This window comes from Branchiostoma floridae, chromosome 2 (genome assembly GCF_000003815.2).
Source record: "Branchiostoma floridae strain S238N-H82 chromosome 2, Bfl_VNyyK, whole genome shotgun sequence".
Classification (NCBI taxonomy): domain Eukaryota; kingdom Metazoa; phylum Chordata; class Leptocardii; order Amphioxiformes; family Branchiostomatidae; genus Branchiostoma; species Branchiostoma floridae.
Window position 1 is genome coordinate 9,190,640 of NC_049980.1, and position 14,712 is coordinate 9,205,351.

At 42.5% G+C, this 14,712-nt stretch overlaps 2 protein-coding genes across 3 annotated transcripts in view; both read left to right on the forward strand.

The window, feature by feature from the left end:
• The window catches only part of LOC118405471 (angiopoietin-1-like), a 17,177-nt gene extending 5,860 nt beyond the window's left edge, over positions 1–11,317 (forward strand). The window contains exons 2-6 of the mRNA XM_035804976.1: positions 4,063–5,197; positions 5,564–5,758; positions 6,363–6,513; positions 7,064–7,234; positions 7,970–11,317. Of these exons, the coding sequence (XP_035660869.1) occupies positions 4,063–5,197; positions 5,564–5,758; positions 6,363–6,513; positions 7,064–7,234; positions 7,970–8,096 (1,779 nt within the window). The 3' untranslated portion in view covers positions 8,097–11,317. The remainder of the gene's footprint in view (positions 1–4,062; positions 5,198–5,563; positions 5,759–6,362; positions 6,514–7,063; positions 7,235–7,969) is intronic.
• An 880-nt stretch (positions 11,318–12,197) lies between these two features.
• The window catches only part of LOC118405423 (thyroid peroxidase-like), a 31,634-nt gene continuing 29,119 nt past the window's right edge, over positions 12,198–14,712 (forward strand). Inside the window, exon 1 of one of the 2 annotated variants that reach the window (XM_035804939.1) lies at positions 12,198–12,547. Coding sequence is in view for 1 of the 2 variants with exons in the window: in XM_035804954.1 (XP_035660847.1) it covers positions 13,682–13,684 (3 nt within the window). In the remaining variant the exon portion in view is untranslated. Of the gene's footprint in view, positions 12,548–13,572; positions 13,685–14,712 lie in introns of those variants that run through there. The other variant, XM_035804954.1, reaches the window with a different exon arrangement.

The following is a 14,712-nucleotide window of genomic DNA, read 5'->3' on the forward strand; positions in this document are numbered from 1 at the left end:
CTGTGACGAGAGAGTAGAAGTATTAAGGGGGTGAATGTATGGACACAGTTGGTTGTGAAAGGAGGATCAGAAATTCAGCTTGATTGTAAGTCTTGATCGTTGGAGACAAGAGATGCAGGAAGGAAAGAAAACTAGGTATCGAAAGTGTTGGAAAGGGAACCATAGCACACGGTATTCAAACATGCGTAAATTCCGTTCTTAAACGTTAAATCATGTTCAACATAGACGTATTTTCAATCTTGCCGAAATTGTACAACTCACAACAACAACGGGCACGTAAAGATCGCCGTTACTAGTCATTGATTACGTGGTCTTTCTTCTTTTCATAGGCGTGGATTTTATTCATTTTATTTTTTTTCTGTCATTTTTACCCAGGGTAATCAACTCAGGGATTTACACTGCTTTGCTGTGGAACCCTGGGTAAAGATCCGTACTTTCTGTTCTTGTTTTTAGCTGCCTTTCAGCAACGTAAAGATACTGTAAAATTATCAACACACGTACACCTTTAACTTGTGTCTAAATTGCCACTTTGCTAAGGTGTATATATCTAGAGACATTGTCTATGATCAGGGCGGCTGTATCATGCGGAACCATTGTGGGATTTTCCCTGCCATATTGACTTAGTTTAACGCTAAGTTTATATCCGTAGCTCTCAGCTAGCTACGGAAACCTCTGGATCATAAATAGGAATACAAGGCTGAGACACTTGCTGCCGTGGCGACAGATCAAAAACTTACAAGACTTGTAGGCTGGTGCGCTACGTATACAGCCTACAAGTGATGCTGATAATGATGATATGGGATGGAAGAATTAGTAATTAATCATATCCCACATTGCGTTAGGGCCTCTTTCTGGGAATATAAAAAGGTTGCTTGTTTCATTTTAGCCTTTCTTTTTTGGTACTGTATTGCATGCCCGGTAAACCATCTCACTGTGTAACACGCCAGGTCACCTAAGTTAGCGCCGAATGCGAAGAGAGTAGTCGGCCCACCCAATAACCAATAACCAATTTTTGAGCGACTTCAGAAGCGTTGCCCTTTTTACCACGTCCGCGAAAAATTTGTAGACTTCGCCGTGTCCGAGGGATTTTACAGAGCGCTATTTACGCTTCGTGTGTACATGCTTGTACGTTTTGCATGATATTACCATGATTGTAAAATCAAGGGTAACACAAACTCAGTTTAAGCGACGCCGCCAACGTGTCGCAGTCCGGTGAGATACCCGCTTAAATAGCTCAACGCACAACGCTCTTATGCATTATATTTCACTGCTTTTGATATCGCCATTTTTAATGCTAAGGCAAAGATCAAACAAACAAGAGGAAACATTTGTTTGTATGGTAGATTAACTGGTACAGGCGAACATAGAAAATAATTTCCCGTACGCATTATAGGCTTACATGCCACGACATATATTATATGTTTACGTATTGGTACTTAACTATACTTTATCTCATAGGAAAAGCATGTAACCTTCCAGCAGCGATTGGGAAACAGCATTAATATCGACCTTTAAAGATAAACATCAGCATAACCCTGATGCAAAGCGGTTTGTCATTGCCATCTCCTCGACTGCCCGCCAGACATTGTTCGGATTTCTCACAAGCGCCCCCTGACCCCCACCCGGGGTGATGCAGTCTCCTGGGTCACTATTACCGAATTCCGGTCATCTAGGCCAACAACGAATCCGACGTGCGTATTGGTGATGAAATTGTAACTGCGACACAACTGACAAACGTTGATGCAATGTACGTTTATAGAGTTTCGAAGACGAGCAACCGTCACGATTCTAAAACACCAAGTCCATACACTGAAGTGTCAAAAATGCTTATCAGACAAATATGAGGCAGAAAACCAAACCTTAAACCTCAATAAATTCTGCAATATTTTTTTCAGTTTGGTGTGATTCTCTCACCTTTTTATACAAAGTTATTAACACTACTGCACCTTTATCAAAGGGGTAACCTATATCCGGTATTTTGAGAAAAAAAAACATGGTATTTTGGGATGTTAAGTCGACGGACTGTAATTTAATTTTACAATACATGTATTTTCAAAATATTGCAATTTCAAACTATCGTCAGTCGACTTCACACCCCTTAAAGAAATAACTCCGCTTTTACAAACAGAGAATATAGGCTACCCGTGGATAAAGGTGAACTAGCGTCAAATGTAGGACCTTCATTTTTCGTACAGGTTCTTTTACGCTTTTCGTCTGTAGTCATCTAATCCTTATCAGTATACACACGCAGACCGGTTGCAAGATATACGAGTTCCCTACCACTGTCGTTAGCACAATTATGAAGCCGGTCTGTTATATGATACTTTGTGTATCTGGTTATCTCCAGACTGAACGTTATTTTAAACCACATGGCCCGAAGCCGACGACCTCTAGTACTGACAAAACACTGGTCACTTTTAATTTGGAAGGACATTTTCCAAACTTCAGGTCCGACATCTTAGAATAGTGAATCTACGTTTCAACTTGTTATTGTTGTTACTGTTATTACCTTTGCCAGAATGGCTAAGGTTATGTTTTGGGCTTGTGAGTCTGTGTGTGTGTCTGTGTGTGTGTCTGTGTGTTAACAGCATAACTCGAGAAGCCTTGGATGGATCCCGATGATATTTGGTAGGTGGGTAGGGGTCGGGAAAACGAAGGTCAAGTTCGATAATGGGCCCCCTAGCGGCTTGCTAAGGTACTGCAGTAGAACCTCAATTTTTTATATCTCGTGTTCTGGACGTGCTGTGGTTGTGATTTTTGAGTGGTAGATAGCCCTTGTAGTAGAGAGTAAGTGCTGTAAGTTTGGGCCCCCTAGCGGCTTGTTTGGAACTGCAGTCGCCGGTTTCCTTTCAAACTTTGGACGAGAATTACTCGAGAACGTGTTGATGGATCGTCATGATTTTTGGCATGTAGATAGAATGAGTGATGACTTGAATAATGGTATACTAATTATGCAAATCAACAGCTAATTTGCATAATTAATGAGGAAAATTCATAAATCCACTGCATTCCATGATAGGACTTTCAAACTTGTCACATATGTAGCTGGGAAGGAGAGAAATGTCGATAGATATCAATTATGCAAATGATGACCTCATTTGCATAATTAATGAGAAAATATGAACATGTTGACGGATCATCATGTTTTTTGGTATGTAGGTAGCGTAAGTGAAGACCTACATAATGAGATACCAATTATGCAAATCAACAGCTAATTTGCATAATTAATGAGGATATTTTATAAATTCACTACATTCCATGATAGGACTTTAAAACTTGTCACATATGTAGCTGAGAAAGAGATAAATGTCAATACATATTTATCATGCAAATGATGATCTCATTTGCATAATTAATGAGAAAATATGAACATGTTGACGGATCATCATGTTTTTTGGTATGTAGATAGCCCAAGTGAAGACTTATATAATGTGATACTTATTATGCAAAAAAACAGGTAATTTGCATAATTGATTAGGAAAAGTTAATAAATCCACTGCATTCCATTATAGTACTTTCATCAAAGTTGTCACATATGTAACTGAGAAAGAGGGAAGAGAGTAAGAGGTGTATTTAAAGACTTTGAAAGAGAATGGATCAAAGGATCATCATGACTTTTGGTATGCTGATAGCTTAAGTAATGCTTGATACAATTTGATATCAATTAATTGTAACTTGGGATCTAATTTGCATAATGAATGCCGAAATTTTATAAACCAACTCCAAGCATATAATTATAAAGAAAATGAAATGAGTAACGCATTTGTCTGCAGACATCATTCTACATAACAAACCTGGTTTATTTGGCAAAGGTATGCGTTCGTGGAAGTCTAGTTGCTGTTACGTTTTACTATCTGTTTACTGTTTGGGTATGCTTGCCTATATTGTTTTACTTCTGAAGCTACGTATCTAGTTGTAGTAGCAACATTAGTGTTTGGAATTTTAGGTTTCTATCTATATCAAAACATTCCTCACGTTTTGTTTGGTGTACTTGCTTCAAATTACATGCAAGTTTATTTGGTATTCATGATTTTGGTGTCCACATATTTCTTTTAATTTTAGATGATGGCTTCTCATTGGCTGTTTGCTGTGGCCCTGGTGGTCTGCCTGTCACATCGGTCCGTTTACTCTCGAACGCTTCAAGACGAGACCGCCGACACCTCCCGACAGGGGACGAATGTTGCCGAGTATTACCGACAGGAAGGAAACAACGGGCGGTGCACCTACACGTTCGTTGTCCCGACAGAGGACGCGCCGTGTGCAAAATCCGCACAGGACCACAGTACCGCCATTTTGGAAATAAAAGACGACATGGGGAAGATGAAGGCTCTGTGGTCTGACTTAAACTCTCGTTTAGCTGCACTAGAACAGCAAAACACCGTAGTTACAAGGGCTCCCGAGCAGATAATGGATCAGTCCGCCAACATGGAAAGTCGTCTGCAAGAGAGTGAACATAAGATTCAGCACCTCATGACGTTAATGATAAACCACACACACGACATCAAGGTCTTGCAGGACTCGTATCGTCAGGTGGATAATAACGCGATAGTTTTATCTCGCGTCATGGCTGAGATTATGGAGCAGAACCGGGGCCTTCAGGCGGGGCTGAGAGATGACCGCGGTGCGGTGAAAAAGCTGCAGTACACGGTATCAAACCAGACGGAGACGACCAACCAACTGCGAGCGCTGGTCGTCCGCCAGAACGAGGTCATCAACGAGCTCAGCAAGCAGATTCTCGAGAACCGCGAGAATTCGCGAGATTTGGAGAGACAACTGGGATGGCTGAAACATGCACAGGCAGAGGGTACTGCCGATGATCGCGAAGGAATGAAGAACCTGACTGATATAATATTCAACCTTCAGAATGACATTATCCGCGAACAAGCCTCGATACGCGTCCAACTGCGCACTGTCCTCAGGAAGCAGAAGAGGTCTGGGAAGAAATTTGATGAGACCATCCGAGACCTGACGCAAGTGATTGTGGGAGTTCAGAAGGAGGTGAACAAGGCTTCCCCGAAGGAAGCGAATGACGCGTCCTCTACCGTGACGCTGTACCAGAGGGCGGGGGCGATGGTGGCCCACGACAAGCGGCCGATGTCCGCCGGTACCGGTCAGAACGACCCTGCCAAGAGGATACCCATGCTGGTCATGGACCTGCCCAAAGGAGGGAGAGCGGAAGCCGTCAAACTTGCAAACGGTAAGTTTTTCCGAATTCGAAGTTGTTTCAGTTCCGAAAATGTTTAACTCTTGTTCTGCTGAGAATGTTTTTGCCAATTTAACCCCCTAAGCTGATTAATTAATCTGATCAGTGAAACTTGACCTATTCTGTGCTGCTGCTGCAGATTTACCTCCCCAATCGATGCGGTATGCCGAATTTAAGTGAGAAATGCCCCAAACCCGTAAAGATACTGGAAATACATATAGGCATGTGCATCCCGTATATATACGGGCTCAGCAGGATAATTATTAGAGTTTTAAGTGTCACATAAGTTTCACAGAAGCAACGACTCAGATGCAAGCATTGGGCCAGTCAATTATAGTCTACATTTTTTACTTTGTCCAGACTGTGCTGAGATCTACCGCGGTGCACACCGGAAGGACGGAGTCTACACCATCGGGATTGGGCATGACGTCATGTCCGTGTTCTGCGACATGACGACGTCACGAGGCGGGTGGACCGTGTTCCAGAGACGCCTGGACGGTGCGGTGGACTTCAACCGCAACTGGGCTCAGTACAAGCACGGCTTCGGCACGGCAGGTGAGGTGACTTTTGTCGTATCATCTAAATAGTTTTTTTGTCAGTTTACTAGCATGATGATGATATTCCCGCTTTATGTCATATTCTAGCCTCCTTAGCGATTAGAAAAAGAAGAAATGAGTTAGGCTGTTAATTCATCTTCGTAAGGCTTAGGTCTTAATCGCAGCGGTGCCCGTCAGGGATGTAGTCCCAGCAGGGCTCCGAAGCCACAGATTTGTCCCGGTAGACTACCTTTGTTCCCCGCGGGTAGGTCATGATGTCTATTTGTTACCGCATGCCGGGTTCATTTTAAGTCCGACTTAAAGTCAACCCGGCCGGGACCCTACCTAGTCCAAAGATACTCCGGGAGCCACAAGGTGTCCCACGGAGCCACGTAGGGGTCGCGCCCGAAAGTGCTAAAAACTACCCGGTAGGGCCTCTTTATCCAATTGGGTACTACGCCTAACCTGGTTTCTCCAAAAGAAAATGTAGACAATGTTTCATGGCTATCATGGTCTATTATGACTGTGGTAGACAAGCGTACATGGAAAACTGTTTCCTAATAATTTGTTACTCATCGCTCCCTTTGTGTGAATCCTGTTGACTGATATGTTGTACGAATCAGGAGGTGAATACTGGCTTGGGAACGAGAACCTGCATCTCCTGACCAGGGGCGGGAAGTACATGCTGCGGATTGATTTCGAGGACTGGGAAGGTGTGAAACGGTTCGCGGAATACGACAGCTTTAAGTTGGAGCCTGAGGTCGACAAATACCGGTAAGTTTGGCCAGCACTTTACGTAATGGAATTCTTTTCATTTGAATTGTAGTTGTTTCGGACAGATAGGCTCTTTAGCTGATGTGTTTCAAATTTACCATTGTACTTTTGTATGGCCTACATTTCCATCTTGCATGGTCTACAATTCCCTCTATTGCCTTCGAATTCTGTTTAAACGTAACATAAGAAACATAAGAATTTATAACTACATCTTGGCATTGACAACTTTTCATAAAGAATTCAGGTCAATGGACATATATCACCCTATCGTCGTATAAATTGACCATGGAAACGAAATGCATGCATTTCAAAATCTGATACGACATGCAATGTGGATGTATATTAGCCCGGAGTCCAGTCTTGTTCGCTTTAGTCCACTCCCGAAGGTCGCTACCTGCCATTCAGTCATGATATGGTTAGCGACTAAAGCGAACAAGGCTGGACTCCAGAGTAGATGTATAGATATCAATAGTCCATTACAATAATCACATAAAGTACCGTTAGTTTCTCTGAACATAAATATCAACCTACTCCATCTTTTTTTACATAGACTGAGGCTGGGGAACTATGACGGTACGGCGGGAGACGCTTTGATTCACGACAAGAACGACCAGTTCTCCACGTACGACCAGGACCACGACAGCAGCCAGAACAACTGCGCCCAGCTGAAGAGTGGCGGCTGGTGGTACAGCGACTGCAGCAGGTCCAACATCAACGGAAGGTAGCCGACAAGGCTTAAATCTTTACTCATCACTCATCAACTACGGGACTCAAAGCTACACCACCTTTTCCCTATATTAAAATTTACCTGCCTAAGTGCTTAGGCCAGGCACTACGTGAAGTATCTCCACGTCAAACGTGCACTGGGCTGATTCTTAAGACTGCGTCCGCAGTCTTAAAAATATCAGTCCAGTGTCTACTACAAAAACTACATGCCATTAAAAAATCATAACATTTCCAGGTTAAAAGATACAAAACCCGAAAATTTTACTGCAAGTAACACACGGTCACAAACAAATTAACCATAGCCTTGTTTTCCACAAAACAAATATCATCGCAATCCAGTTAGACGTTCTTCAATTATAGTAACCATAGACCACAGATGTAGACGCCAAAAACTATATCTCCACTTTTTTTATGTAAATGATGGTTTGAAGGCTGATTAGATCATTAGATCATTATATGCCTTTTCATGCCAGTCGTGTTTTTTTACTACCATCACCGTATCCATTCAGGGAACTGTAATGTTTACGTCATTTTTGTTTTTGTAACTGTTGCAAGATTCATTCTTGTGCGTGTGTACAATCACGAAATCACTGAGTAGCTTCAGCAGTCGACCTTCTCAATCACTTTTCTACTCTGTTGCTACATTATCTATCGGTTACCTAGACTGAGATAATAACCCAAACAATCTTTGATACTCTGATAATCTTGGAATACAAATCTTCCTCTGCAGGTACTACAAGACCGGTATGTACCACTCTACCTACCAGAACGGAATCTACTGGCACGACTTCCGAGGGGTGTGGTACTCTCTCAAGTCCGTACAGATGGCGATCCGCCCCGTGGACTACAGGCAGTAAAGCACCTCACCAGGAGGAGTGTCAAGCGAAAATTCCAGGAAACGGAGTCTTTTCTAGTGACATGAAGTTTCCAGGAGAAGACGAGTTCTTTCTTGTGACGATGGTGTTCCTTGGAGGTCCAGGAGCGCGCGTTGTTTTGAGTGACTATCTGAAGTTCTCAGAGTTCCAAGAATTCGTCTTGTTTTCAGTGACAATGACGTGCCTCTCGCACTTCTAGGAATTACGTGTTGTGTCTAGTGTCACCATGTGGAGTTCGTCAGATTTCCAGGAACTCGTATACGGTTCGTTTGAAGTGACCAACGAAGTTCCTCAAGCTGCCTTGGTGATGCCGGGGTGGTTCTGCCTGTGCTGAGTGTTAACGTTGGTTGTTGGACGCGTTACGTTGTGTCCGGGAAACGGCGTCTATCTACGGATGTTGAACTTGACTTGGAACTACACTCACCTTCAGAGTGAATGTGTACAAATTAAAAGTATTTGAGTTGATCTTTTTTCCATCTATACTGGTACTGTGCGCAAAAATCTAGAAGCTTAAATAATGACAATATGTCATTAGTTAGATTACAGACTAGGTTTAACATGATAACGTACGACAGATTTAGTGTGGTACTTGTGCAAAATGAAAGGCCGCTATAGCTACCTATACATGTCTGCCTAACATATAACTGATAAAAAAAGAACTTGCACTCGTAGATTTGACACTTCAACGTTTACGTTACTAATACTTGCTGATCCTTGCTAGGAACCGCTCTGTAAACCTTCTAAATCGTCAGTCCTTTTTCCTCTTTCAAGCCTGTCTGCGTTCCTTATTTTCCTTTCTACCTCGAACATAAAGCTGGAGTTTTATAACGTTATTGATTAATAAAAAAATTATATCACTCCTGGGCTGATGTGCCAACAAAGACTTTTTGATTGGTTGATAAGATGCCAGTTAATAGGATGGCCGCAACCACGTGGTATGAATGATTGAAGAAGACACTATAAGAAATGGTAATTATCAAGCGTCTTTAAAACGCCGTTTAACAATGGTCCCACTAATCAAACTTTGATGCGAGCATCAAACGTTGATTTTTGCATCGAGAATGTTCTCATTGTTGTGTACCATCTGTAATAGACCTATCACATACTTCCGCCCACCTCCGTCAAAGCCTATAGGTGCATTCAAAAAAGCATAAAAATGCAAATGTTTGACGGACAGTCACTCTCTCATTGGTCGAACTGGTAATTGTGATGGACAGTCAGGTCCGGTCTATATTGTCTCACGCTGCCTAGAAATCACCTGCCACACTAAACAAATCTCATTCCGTCGTAATGTACACAAACTGACCTTGAATATCACCAGGGGTCACAAGGTCATGCCGTGCCCCCCTCCCCATCAGTCGCGGCACGTGCGGCATGTCCCCGTGCCCGTAAGCGGGGGTCCGCGAGGCATGGGCCGTCACAGCACGCCAAATTGGCCGCGACATTCCCGTAAACAACCAAATATATCAAATTCCAGTTCCGTCGTTAGAGCACTTTTCTCCCGTGGGACTTTTTAAACACGAGCTTTATTTGAAGCCATGATAAGCTCATCCAGATATAATTACCTCTTGGCATTCTCGTGAATGGATCGCTCATTTTAACGTTCGTTGTTATGGGTGGCAACAACCACGATAAAACTTAAATACGAATACTTAGCAAGCATTGAGTGAACACTTGAAAAAAATAAACATTGTAAGAGACCCTCGTTTAATCAAATATCCCAAAACATCCAATGCAACAAGAATAACTGTAAATGGAATAGGTAACTCAAAATGTGAAGCTCTTGCCTTGCATCCTTGTCTTTTCGCACGACTATTAATCGAAATTTAACATTTTCATCGAGATGACATTATTTTTGCTAACATAAGTGGTGGTATCCACAAATAAACAATAAATGGAAGGACATGACCACTTAGAAGATTACATGAGAATGTGATACATTTTATCGTGGGAGGGGGAGGGTTGTAAGACAAGTCATTAGACATACAGCTGTGAAGCGGTGACAGATGATGATGTATTGTTGACAGCAGCCAAATGAGCGGTGTTGACGTGCATGTTAACTCCATGGGGGGGGGGGCTAATTTATCATTTCTCGACCTTTATAATGATAAAGAGAGCAAATTGGGGGTACACTATACTACTTGTACTGATGTCATCGGTTATTAGGTTTACTCCTGACTCGATTGTGGTGATACACAGATAGTTCAGTGTTATTGATTTAAGACCAGACCGTCAACAAAGATTTCAGGACGCAGTTTGACATTCTGTTACACAACATATGATATTTGAGACCTATACAATCCATGGCGTTTTCAATTTTGTTGTACAGTATTGATACTGTAAATGTAGAAATATTTGCGGTGGTTCCATGTCCACAATTTTCGCCGTGACCGCTTCATCACTCACTGACAACCACCTCAAACATATTTTCTGACTGCTGTCTGTTTTCCTTTGTGTTTACGGTGAGCACCACATGTATTTATAAACCGTACAGTATTACGATGTGTTTTCTAGCACCTGTTACACCAAAGAATGCACGAATACTAGGATGACACACATTGAAAAGTCCCAATCCTCAAACATTTTAAACATATTTTACGAAGAAAGTTAATCCAAATCAAAGCCATAATTTACTATACTATTCCTCCCTAGATCGACCACATATTGTTGTAGCACCTTTGCCTCGAAATTATATTGAGTTCGTCATACAATTGTCATTTGTTACGACAAGATACATGCCATATTGCATGATGGCTAGTGTTTTTGATCGATTGTTGTTACTTTGAACGGTATCTGAGGTTGTTTATCCTCTATTTCATTGATTGATTTCTATATATGTTATTTATGATTAGAGGATATTTCAGTAACCACATATACACAAACGACTCCGCAGTTGTACATACGGGTTTACTGTACTAGAAGAACATATTTTTACATACTTAGCGAATATTTTTGTACGAGTGCACGTATGTTTAGGATTGTCGTTCGTCGACTGGAAAGCAGTGATATGTTAAGAATTAGGTTTTGATTTTGACGTTTGAAGGTCTTGGTGTACCCTGGGTGGTATACGTCGATTATCCTATGACAATGTCTGGATAGAAGACAAAAACAAAATGCCATCTTATGACCTGATCTGTACAGTCCTATGAATATACTTGATTTACAGGTGTCCAGATGTATTAAACAAATAGTTCTTTGCTTTATGTTGGTTCTACATTATCTTGGTTGACTCTTTCTTTATTGTATGTCATATGTGACTGTGAGCAAATGGGTAACATATTTTGACCTATTCAGTGATAGATTTAGATGTAGCGGATTTTTCAATAGGAAATTTATCAATTCTGTTCATTTTTGTCAGTTTCACGGTCGTTCTGGTATTTTTCTTCATGTTGCGAAATTTAAAGTTTGAACGTTTGTCGATTTCCGCCATCTAAGGGTGTTGTACAGAGCCGAGCATCGCTGACTATGTGTGGCATTTTCCTCGATTAGAAACGTGGGAAGGGTGTTACATGCATGCTAGCGAAAGTATAACTTGAATAAATGAGTAACGAATAAAGAAAAAGCAGCAAAAAGTAGCTTTTGGTTAGGTAGAAATCCATGACAGCCTCCAGAACAATCCACCTTGTGTACTAGCCTGGAGTCCAGTCCTGTTCGCTTTGTTCCGCGAACAGGACAGGACTCCAGGCTACTTGTGTACCTCCTGCTCTTCCACTAGACCTGAACGAGATTGTCTAGCTGTTAGCGCCACCTTGCTATAGTTGATAAAACTCCCTGCGTTATAAGAAGACTGAGCTGTAGCGCAGGTATCCGCCCTTACCCAAATTGCTCATGTATGCAAGGCAACATTCTGCACGACCTAGACCCTTTGTAGTTTTCTCGTCTCTTATTGCGTTTTGTCCTCCATTCAAGTGGTGGGATTTTTTTTCAGTGGATGTTCCACTTAATTGCGCCTTCCCCCATGTAGTCTGTACAAACCTGGGTGTAAAACCTGTCCGGTTGGCTGTAGTTTATTTCATCAAAAAAACGTGATTGGAACAATCTTTCCTTCTAGCACTGTGCCCTACGTTCTGCAGGTCACGAAAATGTGGGTCACAAACGTACAGCAGACGGTCATTCACCAACGTGGAACAAAAGTGGTGACAACATACAAGAAGAAACATTTCGTGCTACAATTTCTTCAAGACTAGAACGACTCTCCACGACATTTCAGGCAAGATTTTTGAGGGAGAAGAGATTTTTGACTCATGGATTCGGGCCATCCTCTTCCAACACCATTTAGAACGCTTGAGAGAACACATATGGGGCTGAGAATTGTCAAAAATGCCTCTTGGACGAGATTGATTCATGAATGTGCAACTGTTGCTGGTACCGCCGGGTCTATTTACAATGGGTGCTGACCCTCAGTTACTGTGATTTCGTCCTCACATCGATCGGTGAGTATGCTGTCAACCTATAAAGTACTAGAAGTGTCGCAAACCACTTTGGCCAGATTTACACACGTTTTTTTCTGAGCCGACTCCAAGTCGCCGAGTCGTCCTGTAGCCGATTAATAATGCGTGTGTAAATTGGACCATTGTGTCATGAAATACAGGTGACATTTCAGATAGTTTTGTGCATGACGCAATCATATCCATTGACATTTCATGACCCCAAAAAGCACCTGAAAGGTCGTTGAACCGCATATACAACTGTGCTAGCATTTTTTCTTAGACCCTCAACAAAAGTTATCTGATTTTTTTCGACAATACATTTGTGAGTGCGTGAGTTTGAATAGGGTAATCAAATCGTCACCTTAGAACCTTGGAAACGCTTTTTCAAAAACGCCGTTCTTGAAACTAAACCCTAACTGTTGGTGTCTCGGTAAGTGCCACGGTTGGAACAGTGGGAAAGGAAATGACAAAGACACATCCATCCGTTCAACATACAGGCACGTATCATGTGGCCTTACAAATACCTGTGCAGAAAACACATGTTCTATTTGTCGCCCGAGGGATCCCCGGGAGTACACTGTCCTTTGCTCGCTCTTGCGTTGCCAACTACCCCTAGCTGTTGCTTACAAAAGCCTTCACGACGGAGCATCGAATTAGTAAATTGCCGGCTATTTCATCTTGGAATCGATTTGTGTCAGTATGTTGTCTGTAGTGCTATTTTTTAAGAATTCCTTAAATCTATAAAACAAAACATACTTCAATATCCAGTTGTGCTCGAATGAATGACCTCACCTCACCTATCATTTGACCTTCTAATGACCGCGTGCATGAAAACAATTTCACAACAACAGAAAACAAATTAGCGGAAACAAAATAGTCCACATGACCACAAGGAAATGTGCATGCGGAAATGGGTGCCACACACCATGACGTCATAATCAGACGACATTTAGGACATGTGCAGGTGTGGCTCTACATACGGAGTGTTCAGAGTCCTAAACACTACTTGATCGTTTTACACAGAGCAGGACTTCACACTGCGAACCCCAAGTTCTCCTCACCTCCTTTTCCAGTCATGTGTGCCGTATTGTGGACTATGGACTGTTTGGAAGAAGCACCTGGTACGGGTATCTGATCATGGTAAGTACAGTGCTGTCCATCATAATTACTGTGAAGACTACTGTGACCTAGCCGAAGGGAAGGTAACGTGTTATCATTCATGCCATACCTGTGACGCGAAAACGTTCGATACGGGTGTTCCGGACCGGGCCATAACTTCCGTATCGCACAGGTTCGAAAGGCGTATCACACGGGCTCCATTCGAATAAATCGAACTGTTTCGAGCGGTGCCATCGAAAGTTCGAATACCTGATTCGGGCGTTGGAACATTACTGTTGCAACACCTTTTGTTGGAGGGCACCAAATTTGTTCAACTTCTGGCGCATTTCGCATCAAAAAAAGGGTTTTCTCAGGTGGGTATGGCATAAATAAAATACAACACGGTCTTCGGTCGTCGGGCGATCCGACCCCCGGTCGGGCTGGGACCTCGGGTGATACGGAATACGCCGTGTTGTATTCTATATGTATTGTTCGTCTATACAAAAAAAAATAAAGAAATCCAATTGCAAGGAGCTAATAATTGGCAAAAATTAACCTCTGTGTGTTACCATGTATAACACCTGTGGACGATATCTTTCTGCCAGCATTCTCCTGTTGCTCACTAGGTCTGGCAGTGTGACTCAAAGGAAATGCCAATATTCTTAGATCATACCTCTTTTTTTAAGTATTTGCCATTGTGGCCTTAGTTTGAAAACAAAGGGGGGGGGGGGGGGGGGTCACTGCGGTTCTCACTGCGGTAAGTTGGTGGTGTCGCTGCGAGGAGTCTACCACTGTAAAGTCCACGGCCGTGGAGTCCTGGAGTCCATCACTGGAAAGTCTATGGCCGTGACGTCCATCACAGTAAAGTCCACGGCGGTGGAGTCCACCACTGCTAAGTCCACGGCCGTGGAATCCATCACTGGAAAGTCCACGGTCGTGACGCTCACCACTATAAAGTCCACGACGGTGGAGTCCACCATTGTCAAATCCACGGTCATGGTGCCCGGCACTAAAAGGTCTTAAAATGTCTTTACCAAACGTTTTATTTCCACGCTCGCACCAGTTTGGAT